The following is a 16095-nucleotide window of genomic DNA, read 5'->3' as shown; positions in this document are numbered from 1 at the left end:
AGAGAAATTACAGGACTACATGGAGAGAGAAATTACAGGACTACATGGAGAGAGAAATTACAGGACTACATGGAGAGAGAGCATTAGACCATGGATGGCTCGTGGCTCTAAAGGAAACTGGGATGGATTGTTGTAAAAATTCTAGAATCAAATGAAACAGAAAACACAACTTAACCAACCAGACCTTCAGGATGCAACTAAGGCAGTTCTAGATGGTTAGAGTTATGAGTGCTTATATGTGAAAATCAGAAATATCTCAATAAATAATACACCTTAAGATATTAGAAAAATGAGAATATTACAAATCCAAAAGCAGCAGATAGCAAGAAATAATAAAGATCAGGACAGGGATAAATGAAATGGAGACTAAAAGAAAAACTCATAGAATCAATCAAGGGGTTTATTCTTAGGGAAAAAAAAAATATAAACCAGATTGACAAATCACCTAGCCAAACTAGGGAAAGAAAAGACATGGGGAATTAACTAGGAAAACTGGAGTTGAAACCGGGAGGCTATCACATGTGCCAATGAAATCCAGGCAATCATTTGTGGTGGTTTACCTTCACTGTCACCTGAAGTAGATTTAGAATGGCCATGGAAACACATCTCTGGCTCTGGATATGAAGGTGTTTCCAGACAGGTTTTACTGAAGAGGGAAGATCCACCCTCACTGAAGAGGGAAGATCCACACTAAATACGAGCCCACCAGCCCGTAGGTGGGGCCTACACTGCTTCCTGAGGGGGGTACGTTGTGACCAGCTGCTGCTGTTTCTCCTTGATGAAACGTATCCCCTTGAAGATAACGGGAGATACAGTCTTCTTCACTTAAGGTGCTTCTTGTCAGGTATTTAGGCACTGTGATAAGAGAAGTTGGGTTTTCTATTTTCCCTCTCTCTTCTTCCTGTGTTTTACATATCAACCCTGTAATTACTTCTCCATGCGCACGTAGCTTGTTAACAGTAGGCAATGTAAGCAAATGTGCTAAACTCAAAAGGCAAATTAAAAGGTGATAATTGAGCTGACATACAAAAAAATGACAATTTAATGTGACTGTTTCTTTGTGGAACACACTGAACATAAAGTAAGTCACTTCAATAGGAAATAGATGCTTCAGAGTGGGGGGTGGGGCATCCATGTGGAGCCAGGCGTGTAGGGAGGAGGTATGAGATGTGGAACAGTTGGAGGGTGGATGGGGACGGGGAATAAAATACAGAGTGTAAAAAAATGAATTAATAAAAAGAAAAAAAAAGAAAATAGATGCTACAAAGATTTAATTATTAACTACAACGTTTTAATAAAGGGACTGCTAAATGAAGAGTTCTTGTAAAGCAGACCTAGTGACAGGCCTTGTAATCCCAGCTAGCTGGGAGGCCTGCCTGGACAACAGGAGGACTTCAAGCCAGATCCTGTCTCAAGACAAGAAGAGATTTAGCTCCACTTGTGAGAGGGTACAGAGAGGGAGAGGGCAGTCACAAGGCAGGGCAGTCACACAACAGGCATTTTGAAACCCTACTTTCACATGACTAATTCTAGTTTCATTTCCAATACTCACTCTAGAAATCCCTTCAATTATATCCTCAAACCTTAACCATCAACTCTGCCAGACTTGGTTATTAACACTATGAGAGACATTCTTTAAAAAGAAACATTTAAAGGTGAACATATGTAATAAACCCTTTTACCATGAAAAGAACTTTAGCATAGCTGGGAAGTGGTGGTGCATGGCTGTAAGTCCCAACACTCGGGAGGCAGAGGCAGGTGGATCTCTGTGAGTTCGAGGCCAGCCTTGAAATACAGAGTTATTTCCATGACAGACAGGCAACACTGTGAAAAACAAAACAAAAACAGAACAAAACACAACAAAAACTTTTAGCATTATGAAAGAATGAAAATGAGTGTGATATGTTTTCACTCTGGAAAAAAAAAGAACATAAACTTATCATAATGTATGATTCTCAGTGTCTTCAAATCTAACATTTTGCATGGTTCTCAGTGGAAGTCTATGCATTTATTTTTGTGTACAGAGGAGGACAGGGAGCTTTGGAGACCAAGTCCCCTTGTTTAGGAGCATGGAGTGAAAGCAGTAGATCCAGGCCACTCACTTACCCCAGCACATGAAAAGATAGTCTTGCATGCTGCTGTTTGTCATGGAGATCACCCATGATGAGTGTAGCTTTTAAGGCTGCCTTTAACAGCTCACTGCACCGCAGTACTATGACAAAATATGCCATTTATTAAGCTTAGTTAATGCATTACATGGACCTAGGCATGATACATATATCACAAAATGGCATTTAGTACATATGCAAACTATGCCCAGAATTTGGCATATAGTAGTGATTCTATCAGCACCAACTATTGGTCTTATTCCTTGTTCTCACAGTGCTGTAGTTGGTGAGATTTGTCTTCACTTCTCAAATGAGAAAACTGAGGTGAAAAGACATAGCTAACGTGCCAAAGGTCACATGATCAGAAAGCTGTAGACCCAGGATTCTATCCCATAAACATTAATTTCACCCAGTCCCTATGTAGTTGGGATTTTATTTTTTTGATGTTGAAAGTCAGAGAATGATTTTTCCCTTTTTTGATAAAAGAGAAAAATATGTTCTAAAGAAGACGAAGGAGAAAGAGAAGGAGAAGGAAAAGAGGAGGACGATGACAATGACAATGACATTTCTGTTACCTTGATGGGCCAAGCAGGCAAAGGCTGCAAGAAGTTGCATGCATAAGGGTAGTTCACCATGGCCAGGTTCACCCAGGTCTCAGCTATCCATCCTTTTAAAGCTGGGACTTTCTCAGAAGTCAAGGGACTACATAGGTGAAGAGTGTTCGTGAGCAACTGGAGACCACTGCCTGCAGATCAAAGGACACACTGCTAATCTACAGGTCAACCAACCATTTATTCATCATTTGGTATTATGCAAAACATCCAACATTCAATAAAATATTTTAGGGCAACTAGATAAACCCATAGAACTTAGCAAAATTAATATTATTTCCCAGTTTAAGATACTATTGAAATAAATGAGAATACTAAAAAACATGCATAAACTACAACTAAATAAAACAAAGGGATACACTTAATAATTAGAATATTGCACAAAATACAGCAGACCAAAACCGAAATCGCACACAGTATGCAACTGTCATTACTACGATTCCAGAAAATCAGCCTGTGGTTCAACAGGGAGTCGCTGTGTGGGTGTGAGGTACTGTAGTCAGCAGCAGAGGGTTGATGAGATTTTTTTTGTCTTTTTTTTTTGTCTTTCTTTGTTGGTGGTGGTTTTGTCTTTTCTTGATCTGTATATTATCAATACTAAGCACTTACTTTGTAAAAATTTATTCATCCATACATTTTGATTGGTATGATTCCCTATACATATATGTATCTATGTATCTATCGTGTGTGTGTGTGTGTGTGTGTGGGTGTGTGTTTATGTGTGTTTAATATGTGGCAGTGTTAGGTTACAAATATCACTCAGTAGATAAAGTACCTGCTATGCAAACATAAGGACTTGAGTTTGAATTCCCATTAACACATATAAAAACCCGGAAGTGGTGGTGTGTACCTATAACTCCAGTTTAGGTCAGGAAGGGGAAAGATAAACAGATCCCTGAAGGTCACTGGCAAACTAGCCTATCCTATTAATGAGCTGCAGGTTCACTGAGAGACTATGTCTCAAAAAGAAAAAAAGGGAGGGATGGTAGAAGAAAGGAACCCTAAAAAGTCAACCTCTGACCTACACACACACATGCCCACTACATATACACAACAACAATCACATACCATACTAACAGGCACATACATAAGACATAAAAACCAATACAAACTCATACAATACATCATACATATACACACATACAAACAGCAAATATACGTAATTATTTACAAAAGTTACAAAAAGTGCCAGCACTTATTTTTAATAAGTTAAAGGTTAAAAAACAAACAAACAAACAAAAATCAACACACGGCAAATTCTGTCTCTTAATGAAAGCTTACCTGAACCCGAGAGTTTGTCAATGACATTCCAGGATTTGCGGATACTTTCTGAACAATAAGGACCACTTTTCCTGAAATCTTTAGTTACAATCTTCATAAATTCACCACAGGGAACCATGCCATCAAGCTGCCAGATAGGGGCAGAAGCTGCAAGAGCTCTAAATGATCAGAGAAATGGGAGGAGGAAAAAAGAGAAATGTGATTCATCTATTCATGCTTTTTGTTTGTTTTGCTTTTATATATATATATATATATATATATATATATATATATATACACATATACATATATATGTGTATATATATATATTAAGTACACAGTGTTCTGCCTGCATTTATGCTTGCAAGCCAGGAGAGGGCACTAGTCCTCATTACAGATGGTTGTGAGCCACCATGTGGTTGCTGGGACTTGAACTCATGACCTCTGGAAGAGCAGACAGGGCTCTTAACCTCTGAGCCATCTCTTCTGCCCTTGTTTTGCTTTTTTAAATGTGAGTGTCCACATATATGGGGGGGGGGGTGTGCGTGCCTGTTTGTCTGTCTGTCTGTCCAAATTCCTGTGGAGGCTAGAGAAGGGGTCAGATCCCATGGATCTGGAATTGTAGGTAGTTGTGAGCCACCTGACACAGGTGCTAGGCACCCAACTCATGTCCTCTGAAATAGCAGTGAGTACTCTTAAAACTGAAACATCTCTCAGCCACCAAATTCACTTTTAGTATTGAAATTGAAATGAAACAAAGATGATTAGAAACATAACATTGTTGGGGGTTTCTTCTTGTTGATACTGTTTTTGTTGTTGTTGTTTGAGACATGGTCTTTCTACATATCCCTGGCTGTCTTGAAACTCACTATGCAGACCAGGCTGGCATTGAACACACAAAGATCCACCTGTCTGTCTCCGCCTTCCAAGTACTGAGGTTAAAGGTGTGTGCCACGTTACCTGGCTCATAATACTGTTGTTACTGAGAGGAAGGTGTCCATATAACACAGCACGGAGCGTGTTTAACCCAAAACAAATCTCTAATTAGTTTTCTCTTTATTGTTAAGGACTGTGCCAAGAATCAACGTACTTACCCAACTACTATGTGAGGATACTTCATCCTGAACCAGGCTGCAAGCATGCCACCATAAGAGCCCCCGATGGCGATGACAGGTTGACCTCGAGCTCCTGGGATTGTTTTTTTCAAGTGTCTGATTAACTCTGCAAAATCAGCCAGAGCCTGTTCTGATGTCAGGAAATTCAAGTGTTGGGAATCCTATATATGTGCATATTTATTTAAGAATAAAGACAAAAGAAAACAGGTATAAATGGACACATAATAGCAGATGAGGCACGGCAGAGTTTTCATTACTTGAAATAAATTTCCAGACAACTGAGCTAAAATCCCACATCATCCACATCGAAGCCATCTATGAAAAGTAACTTTAAGTCTGTGAAAGAACATGAGATGTTTTCCAACCAAATGTAACGTCATTGCTTTTAGAGCTTATTTTCAAATGCAATACAGGAAGCAAGACCCAGCCATATTTAAACATTCAAGATACTTCTCTTAAAGGACAAAGAGAGATCTTGTTGTGCCCTACTTGAACATTTAGCCAGTCCGATTCTTCTGCCAGAGCTCTGCTTTTTGCTGAGAAATTTAAACAACTATAGGCATGGTGCATAGTTATGGAGACACACAGAGTCTGTAAAGGCAGGGCTTCTTAAGCCCTTAGCTTACGTCTTATGGGTAGAGGTCAGTGATCTTATGAGGTTTGAGAGATATTTTTGCTTCTGAATAAAAAAGAAACTGCAGCAAGATTTGTCACTATGGTATGCTGGCAAGCTGGATGGCCGGGGGAGGGCACATCTGAAGGACGGGCCATAGACCTGGGATAGGGAGGCTCTCAAGAATCAACAGGGGTAACCTTAGCTGTGACTTACTACATGGGGATATGCAACTCCAAGAGGCCACCTCCTGTAGCCAAGCAGGAACCCCAGTACAGGGACACCAATCCATCCACAAAACTTTAGACCCAAAATTTATCCTGTCTACAAGAAATGCAGGGATGAGGGGGAGGGTAGAACAGAGACGGAAGGAATGACCAACCAATAACCAGTCCAACTAGAAACCCATCTCATGAACTAGCACCAATCCCTGACACTATTAATGAAACTCTGATATGCTTGCCGACAGGAGCCTAGCATGGTACCACCCAGCAGCTGACTCAGACAGATACAGAGATCCACAACCAAACAATGGATGGAGCTTGGGGACTCTTATAGAAGAGGGGGAATGACTGAGGGCCCTGAAGGGGATAGGAACCTTGAGGCTGGACTCTTGGAGGCTTTCAGAGGCCGAACCACCAAGCAAAGACCATACACGGGCTGGACCTAGACCTCCCTGCACATAGGTAGCAGATGTGCGGTTTGGTCTTCACGTGAGTCTCACAACGGAAGCTGGGGCGATCCCTAAAGCTGTTGCCTTGTCTGTGGAATACTTTCTTCTATCTGGGCTGCCTTGTTTGGCCTCAGTGGAGAGGTTGCACTTAGTCCTTTAGAGACTTGAAGTGCCAGGGTGGAGGGATATAGGGGGTGGGGGAGCTCCACCCTCTTAGAAGAGAAGGAGGGGGCAGAGGGACCGGTGGAGGGGAGGTGGGGGAGCAGCGATCAGGATATAAAGTGAATAAAGAAGAAAAAACTTTGCTGCCAAGACTCTGACTCTGAAAACAGCTCCAGTTCTATCAGGACAGAGCCTGTTTTTCTTCAGTACTTTAAAACACAAACACAACTACAAAAAGAAAAAAAGGGATGGGCAGCGGTGAGCCCTATCCCCCATCCAAGCTCCAGAGCTAAGGAAGCCACAGGGAGCCAGAGAGTGAAGAATACAGAGTCACTGACAGACGAAAGCCCCTCCCCTCTAACAGGACAGTTGGGCACCAGGAAGGGAACCCATCCCTTGGTTTCCTTGAAGGAGTTTAAAAACAAACTTTCCACCACCCTGGCAATGCATCTTGGCCTATCCTGGAAATGTCACCATTTCAAACACTGTGACACAGTTTGCAAGCTTGTTCCTCCAACAGGATAACAATGTTCTCTGCCCAAGCCTGCGATGTATCTTGCCTGTCATTCTCAGGAGATGCAATTTGCTGAAGGCCTTGTTGAGGTTGTAGAAGTAATAGAAACAAGCCCCAAATAACGTTCAACAATAAACGTGATGGATTATGAAAGTAAGCTTAATATGCAGCGGAGAAGAATTTCATTTCAAGTCTTGACACATTTAAGCAGTCCAAGATTTAGTCAAAGATGAACTAAATCCCACAGACGATGAAAAAAAAAGAATCCCCAGTCAAAAGAAACTCACCCCCACACACACTTTACTAAAAGATTGTATATTTGCTACAGCAACAAACTCAACAATCAAAACAAACTCAGCCGCCAATCACAGACAGCTATAATTGGAATATATTGGAGGGGAAGCAATACAATCATCAAAGAAAAAGATCCCCAAGTGGAAGGAAACACACTCAGCCATTTCCATGATGATTTAGCTCTTGTGTGGGTCCATTTTGCTCTGCTGAACACAGAAGGCTGACAGGTACTCTTTGGTACTCTTTACCCGTGTCTATAAAAGTTTCCCAGTCCTTCTCTTACAGATATAACCTAGTCCACTCCTTTGTGCCTGAGCTACCCTTAGTGACTTAGTTCTAAAAGCCAAACAGTGGCAGAAGTGATGATATGACCTCCTAGGTCAGGTCATTAGAGTCACTTCAGCTTCCGCCTTGGTTGGCAGTGTTGAGAGAAGTTAGCTACTACACCATCCCACTCCTCACACAGATGCTTTGGACAGTGTGGGAGATGAGGACCTTCAGCCTCTTGATAATATCCACAGCAGTCTATAATTCCTCTGATGACCTGCTAAGAGTGGATTCAAGCCTTCAGATGGTCCAAGCACTTTGTCCGACATTGTAGCCTAGAGTGGCCGCTGAAGGAGAACCACCCAACTAATTCTTCCTAATTCCTTACAGGAATTATGAAATAATAGTAAATGCTTTCTGCCATTCTAGTGTGTTTGCTCATGCTTACTGTGTCACAAAGTCATTACCATTCCTTTTCTCCTATCTGCATCCCCCACTCCATCAACCTTTACCCTCATCCATATACACTGACTTCTCACCTCGTCTCTCGCTGTCATAATTTTCTTCCATTTTAAATGGCACTATACATATAGTTGGGTGCAATTGTTTCCAATTTTCAAATAATATGTATAACATCTCTTATGCTATTGACAACTTTTGTGAGCACAGGAAGAGAAAGAAGCATATTTTAAAAACACAGGTATGGTTTCACTTTGCTAACAGATAATAACAGATAATAGTAGATTGCAGCAACCTACAGAAAGTTAAGATGCAATGTGTAACAATTTGACTGTTTCCCAATAGTTTCAGGACCACTGGTCACATGTGTATGTACAATACTAAGCTAAAGAACAAAACTGTCCAATCAATCCAACAAATTACAACAAACCACTCTGCCACTGACTTATAGGACATGTACGTCTTAAACTTATTTTTATTTTTTATTTATTTTTTTTTTTTTTTGGTTTTTCGAGACAGGGTTTCTCTGTTTGGCCCTGGCTGTCCTGGCACTCACTTTGTAGACCAGGCTGGCCTCGAACTCAGAAATCTGCCTGCCTCTGCCTCCCGAGTGCTGGGATTAAAGGCGTGCACCACCACGCCCGGCTTAAACTTATTTTTAATTACTTCATTTATCATGACATAATAAACTTAGTTAACCAAATATAAAATTTAAGAAGCTCCTTTCAAAACAGCCTAAAATATGACTATTCTCAAGTTATTTTAGGTGACAATTCACAAAAGGATGGTATGACACTCAACTGAATAAGATAGAAGGAAGACATTAGGTACGGCACAAATATTTTAATGTAATATTTATTGTCATATTTTAAAGCAACTTGAAAAACATAAAAGTAGGGCTGGTGAGATGGCTCAATGGTTAAGAGCACTGACTGCTCTTCCGAAGATTCTGAGTTCAAATCCCAGCAACCACATGGTGGCTCACAACCATCTGTAATGGGATCCAATACCTTCTTCTGATGTGTCTAAAGACAGCTACAGTGTTCTCATATACAATAAATAAAATAATCTTTAAAAAAAAAGAAAAAAGAAAAACATAAAAGTAGTGGAAACTTTTAGAAATTGAGTTCCCTAAGGGAAATATTAGTAACAGGATATGTGGGAAATTATTATAGCTAGATGGACATGAGGAAAATCAAGTCATTGAGTGGAAGAAAAACTATCCTGGCTCGTTAAGGACAAAGCCTGACAAAGGTCAAGGCTGGGGTTCCTGTAAGAAGGGAAAGGCTAATGAGAACACCAGGGGTAACATGACCTCATTTATACTTATATGCAGATTATATGTTTCTGAAACTCCTTCTCATATATTTGCATACTTGTTTACTCCTGAGGTAAGAACAGTAACTTAGGTCATCATTTACAGAGCAGAGTTGCTTACTGACACTGTTGAAAAATGAAAACTCCCGGCACTGTGTGCAGCAATGGAGTGGGACTGACCTGGCTGAAGCCAGGATGAACTGAACTGTAACTAGCAGGGGCTGTACAGGTAACTTAAGGGTTACTTAAGGATTACTTGAACAGGTTAGGCCTTTCTCGGTTCCCCAGAACTACAAACAAAACCAAACCAGGAGCCACTGATAGGGAGGTGGAGAGGAAGCTGAGCAAGTCAGAGCACCTGTTACTCTTGCAAAGGACCTGGGTTTGCTTCCCAGCACACACACACGCACACACACACACATACACACACACACGAAGACACACACAAGCACACTGGGCTCACAACTATCCATAACTGGAGTTCTAGGGGATGAAGTGTCCCCTTCTGAACTTCTCAAGCACCAGGCTCCCACATGGTGCATAGCCACATGCAGGCAAAACAGTTATATAGGTAGAATAGGTCTGAATTTTCTTTTTAAAAGTGACTGCCTGTGTTTGATCCTTAGCACAAAAAGAAAGAAAGAAAGAAAGAAAGAAAGAAAGAAAGAAAGAAAGAAAGAAAGAAAGAAAGAAAAAAAGAAAGAAAGATTCTCGTTTTGTACAAATTATACATATAAAGGAAAGATAAAGTACAAATTATTAAGTTTTCAGGCACTTCAAACTAAAGTGATCTCACGCTGTTTGAGTATAAAATGTTCTAAGCTTAAACAAATAACTACCAAAAAGGGTACTGAAAATCTTTAACCTTAAAAGAAACATGTGTACATACCTTGAAGGAGTCCTGACCAAAGGGAAGGGACTCCCCATAGTATCGATGCTCCGCGAACACCAGCATAGCTTTCAGCTCCTCAGCCACGTCCCACATGAACCCCTAGGAAGAGTTTACAGACTCACAAGTCAAACTGGGCCATGAAATAGCGCATTGAACTTTTGCAAACCATATGAAATAGATGTTAGACCAGACCAGAAAGAACTCTCTAAAAACTGTGCAATATATGTGTGTTCTACTGGGGGTGGGGGTGGGGGGGTCTACACTAGCTGTATCACAGTGCACTACAGAGAAACAAAATGAGATCAGTATGTTCAACTAATAGTCGCCTCATCTCTTCTTATCCTGACTCTCTGACCCTGAGTCAATATTACATTTCAGTCTTCAAACTGCATGGTGGTTAATATTCTAGGAAGGAGGTAAAGATATCTAAGTGTTAAAGACATAGACAGACAACATAAAGAAATTAAGAAATAAATAAGCATATTAAAACTCCTTGGGATTTTAATCTAATTTATCAGAAAAATCAACAGAATCTAACAGCAGCTGTTATTAATTACTGCTTGCAATGTGTCAGATACTGCTCTAGCCACACCTGTAATAATTCACTTAATTAGCACACAGGACAAGAATCAGGCACTGTGGTTTTACAGGCAAGGACACAGACACAAAGCTCAGTGTTCACACAGGCTGTACTGCAGAGCATTCACCAAGGCCCCTAGACTTCCTTACTCCACACTGCTGGCTCCTCACTAATCATTCACTGCCTCTTTCCCTTTAACTGGACGGTGCCCTCTGAATCCTTCCTAAGAAAGCATCCTAGGCGGACAGCCTTAATTGATTAGATCAGTGGTTCTCAGTCTCTGGGTTGTGACCTCTGGGAGATAACGAACAGCCCTTTCTCTAGGGTCTTCTAAGATCACAGGTAATACCAGATGTTTACGCTATGATTCATAACCGTTGCAAAATTACAGTTATGAAGTAGCAACAAACAAAATTTTATGGTATTAAACTGAGAAGCTGTATTAAAGGATTGCAGCATTGGGAAGGCTGAGAGCCTTGAGATTGGACAGTTTAGCATAGGTGGATGCTGTAGATGTTTAATATGTAACTATAGGAACTTTAAATGGCTTTGGTCATTTTCACCAATGTATAAGGATCTAGAGGAGCTACCTGAAGGGATAATGGGTTATCCTGATACCCGTGGTTTTTGAGACACCCCCCCCCCCCACTTTTCTTTCAGGGAGATAGATGGTCACTCTTGTCACATATCACAGGTCCAGCCACACCCAGCTCAAGCACACTCTCCCCTGCATGCCCCAGCCCAGCAGAGCTGGCCATCTATCTCCCCTCGACACCAGAGGGCAGCAAAGAGCTCCTGCACCTGCTGCAGCAGGAACTCACGTGCATGCCTTGCACCAGCAAACTGCAATGTCTTAAGAGAAGGAGCCGAGCTCTGTGGAGTTGGTCTCAGGCTTTGACCGGAAACAATGATGTGATGCATCTGCTTTGAGGGTAATTTTACCTCTCAAAAGAGGACTATGTCATTGATTAGTTAACAAGCTGTACCAGCAAGTTCTTTAATCTTATTATTTAGTCCTCATACATATGGGAGCCAGACTTTCTTACTATACCCACTGAAGAAAAGGCTGGAGTCCAAGGCTTGCTCAACTAAAATAGCAAACTGACAGTCAGGACGGACGCCTCATGCATCTGTCTTCACTGCTTCTCAAAAACTTAAATGTCCAGAAGTGAACGTCCAGTTGAAATGCTTTAGTTGATAGGACGATGGCAAGGGCTAGGGACATCTGGGATCTGCCCTCCTAGGACCCAACCTCCTAGGATCTGCTTTGGACACTTATTTAAAACTGTTTTTCTTCTTCACCTCTCTGAGGACATGGATACCCAGAAAGGGTTCAGTGGGGGCTGCAGAGCCTAAGGAACACTGGGGTCCTAAGAATGAACATCTCTCTGCCTGAGATAAAACAGAGGAACTGGCCAGGAAAGGTTGCTTGTGGGTTCGGCAGAGAAGGTTAGCTACAGGGAAGAGTATCCCGTGTAGTATACATCGTTAATCCCAACACTCAGGAAGCAGAGGCAGAAGCAGCCAGATCTCTGGGTTCAAGGTCAATCTAGTCTATATAGCAACTTCCAGGACAGCCTGGGTTACATAGAGAGACCCTGTCTCAAGCAAATGAAAAGCAAATCAAAAAGGAAAGAGACAAAGCAGAGCTGTTTTATACAAATAGCCCAGGAATCTGGACACTTACCTAATGTCTTTTCTCAGGAGCTACTTAAAGCGTATTTATTCATTATTAATTTTTATTTTATCATTATTATCTTATTTTATTTCCTTTTTTGTTTTTTCCAGATAGAGTTTCTCCATGTAGCCCTGGCTGTCCTGGAACTCAGTCTGTAGACTAGACTGGTCTCAAACCACTCTGCCTCCCTAGGACTGAGATTAAAGACATACATCACCAGGGCCTGACATTTAAATTCTTTCTTTATTTGTTCGTTGGTTTTTCTCTTGATTATTTGGCTTTGCAGGTTGGGTGTCAATATACAAGCAGGAAAGACTCAAATTTACAGTCTTCTGGTCCCACCCTCCTGAGAGGGTGCACCCCCATGCCTGTGGGATTTGGGTCTTGGTCATCTGAAGAAAGTAATCACAAGTGAGTAAGACAGTAACTGTATACTTAGAGTCATGCCTTTCCTGTCAACTGAATTCAGTTCAGCAAACATTTCTCATAATTCCCTGAGAATGGTGCCCTGAGGCGCACTGGCACTGAACCCTGCACTACTCCCGACAGGGCAGGAGTTCACAGCCTAGCTTCTTGGGAGAAATTTGACATTATCTAGTCACAGCACTGTCTGTGTTCCTTCCAAACTGTCTTGTCAATAGATGCATTGTTAAATGGTGATAGAAAATTAAGTCAGTGAAGCAAACTAATAGATTATACTATTTTAATTCTAACAAATTAAAAACGGGCAGAACAGGAAACTAGATGAAACAGTGGCTAATTTACACCCACCACCACCCCCCCTCCAACTGGACAGTCAAACTTGTATATTTTTCTTTGTTTGCATTGGTTTCATTTCAGTCCTACTTATTAATTCAGTAAATATTTATTGATCATCTACTAAACACACAATACAAGTCTTCACTTTAAACATACAGTATTAAACACAAAACATTCCTAGCCTTACATTTATTTACCTTCTACAGGCCATAATCAGGCCAAGGATACACAATACTGCCCACTGGTGTGGAAAAACCAAATTTTTCCCCCAAAAGTAATTTTGTCTGCTTGTCTGTCTGTCTGTCTTTGTTGAGACAGGGTTTCATGCAATTCAGCTTGACCTTGAACTAGGTGACAGCACAGGCTGGCTCTCAATTCCTAGCGCCGTCACTTTTCATTCTCTCAGGAACTTTTGCCACATTTCTATTAATATTGAGTTTATTTTATTTTATTTTTCATTACATTTATGTACTCATTTGGGGAGGGCACATGCCACATCACACTTGAGGACATCAAAGAAGAACATATAGGAGCTGGTTTTCCATCAAGCAGGGATCAGAGATGAAGTCAGGTCATGAGCCTTTGCCAGCTGAGCCATCTTGTCCACTCTCCTTGCCTTGTTCACTATCATTTCACTATCTTTTTGTGTGTGTGTGTGTGTGGTTTTTCGAGACAGGGTTTCTCTGTATAGCCCTGACTGTCCTGGAACTCACTTTGTAGACCAGACTGGCCTTGAATTCAGAAATCTGCCTGCCTGGGCCTCCCAAGTGCTGGGATTAAAGGTGTGCCCTACCACCGCCCGGCTCACTATCATTTTTGAAGAACAGTATAATTAAAACAGTAATTCTTGGTCATCTATCCTGCTAAGCATTTCTCCTGTTTATCACTATAAAAGATACTATTTCAGCAGATCACTAAGGTATACATACCGTATTATTGCAAAACCAGACAATGTCCCCTTCATTACCAGTGTAGAAAAGTATTGATCCACCATTTCTCCGCCAGTGTTTATCAGCGACTAGGTACCGCTGTTTAAAAGTTCTCATGTCAGCAAACCCAAAGTGGTCAACCTGTGATAAAAACAAAACAGACAAGACATATTTCAAGGAAAATGAATTGAAATTAACATTAAGTAAATAAAATTACCATTAACATTCTTCCACAGAAATCAAACTATACTATAAAAAATAATCAAAAGAAAAGTTAAACTCGAAAAACCAAAAAAAAAAAAAAAAAAAAAAAAAAAAAAAAAAAAAAAAAAAAAAAACAAAAAGAAAGAAAGAAAGGAAGAAAGAAAAGTTAAAGTTCATTTGGTCTTATTAATACTAGTGTCACTTTGAAATTATTTTGCTTATATACTGAGAAGAAGCAGTATTTCTTATGGTGGTCAAGATTTTCAGTGCAAAAGAAAAGATATAATTATAAAATCAAGTAGTTACTTAAAAACATGTCAATTCCATCTAGAGACTGCCATACCCGGGGATCCATCCCATAATCAGCCTCCATACGCTGACACCATTGCATACACCAGCAAGATTTTGCTGAAAGGACCCTGATATACCTGTCTCTTGTGAGGCTATGCCAGGGCCTAGCAAACACAGAAGTGGATGCTCACAGTCAGCTATTGGATGGATCACAGGACCCCCAATGGAGGAGCTAGAGAAAGTACCCAAGGAGCTAAAGGGGTCTGCAACCCTATAGGTGGGACAACAATATGAACTAACCAGTACCCCGGGAGCTCGTGTCTCTAGATGCATATGTATCAGAAGATGGCCTAGTCCGCCATCATTGGGAAGAGAGGCTCCCTGGTCTTGCAAACTTTATATGCCTCAGATCGGGGGAATGCCAGGGCCAAGAAGTGGGAGTGGGTGGGTAGGAGAGTGTGGGGGGGGGGAGGATCTGGGGGACTTTTGGGATAGCATTTGAAATGTAAATGAAGAAAATACCTAATTTGAAAAAAAAGAAACCCAAAAAATATGTCAAATTAACATTTTAAAATTTGATTTAATTGTATCTGATTAATTTTATAGAAAAAGAAAAACTATATATACTTATGATGTTACAATAAATGATAAAATATGTACATATTTCAGAGTGGACTAAATAGGCATAAACATTCCCTCTCATACTTACTGTTAGTGTGGTGAGAACACGTGGTACTTGTCAAATAGTCAACACATCCCATTGGTTCTCAAAATGCCTTACTATCTGAATTTTCATTATTCAAATTTTTAACATAAAAATCAAGAACTAATTAGACCACTGAAAAGATCTATGAACTGTATGATTACAATACCAACAGACATTCCAAATGTTGGGATTTTGATGTCTAACCATTTCTAAGAAAAAGAGCCAATAGAGGAGGAATTAAGGCTTGTTACCAAAGTGACTGAATGACATTTGGGACAAAGAAATTACAGGATAGGCCAGTACATCCTACCACACAAGGGAGCAAAGGCATGTTTAAAAACAGAGCTGCATCAGCCAATGAAGGAAGGAGTCAGCGACAAAGGAACTATCTGTTATTGGCTCACATTTTAATAAGCTTAGCAAAAAATCCAACTGACCATAGAAATAAATAGTTTGATTGGCTGAAATATTCAATTCATGCAAGCCATTAATATATAAGGAAAATTTTCAAACAAGGGAAAAGTTCAATTGCCACCATTTAAAATGTCAACAAAGTGAGTAAAGGCTCTGCATAATTGAGCCACCATAAATTAATTCCTTATGTTGAAACTGGGAGTTAATGGTTACAAATTCTATAGCAAAGCTGCCTTTCTTAGAGTACTA

General features: G+C 40.5%; 1 protein-coding gene across 1 annotated transcript in view; it reads right to left on the bottom strand.

Annotated features, from left to right (window-relative positions):
* Window positions 1-16095, bottom strand: part of Prcp (prolylcarboxypeptidase) — a 50149-nt gene that overhangs the window by 8571 nt on the left and 25483 nt on the right. Inside the window, exons 2-6 of the mRNA XM_021167456.2 lie at window positions 14232-14372; window positions 10283-10384; window positions 5074-5255; window positions 4001-4158; window positions 2684-2853 (exon numbers count right to left, since the gene is read on the bottom strand). Of these exons, the coding sequence (XP_021023115.1) occupies window positions 2684-2853; window positions 4001-4158; window positions 5074-5255; window positions 10283-10384; window positions 14232-14372 (753 nt within the window). The remainder of the gene's footprint in view (window positions 1-2683; window positions 2854-4000; window positions 4159-5073; window positions 5256-10282; window positions 10385-14231; window positions 14373-16095) is intronic.

This window comes from Mus caroli, chromosome 7 (genome assembly GCF_900094665.2).
Source record: "Mus caroli chromosome 7, CAROLI_EIJ_v1.1, whole genome shotgun sequence".
NCBI classification, from domain to species: domain Eukaryota; kingdom Metazoa; phylum Chordata; class Mammalia; order Rodentia; family Muridae; genus Mus; species Mus caroli.
This window is presented reverse-complemented; position numbering and strand designations above follow the sequence as displayed.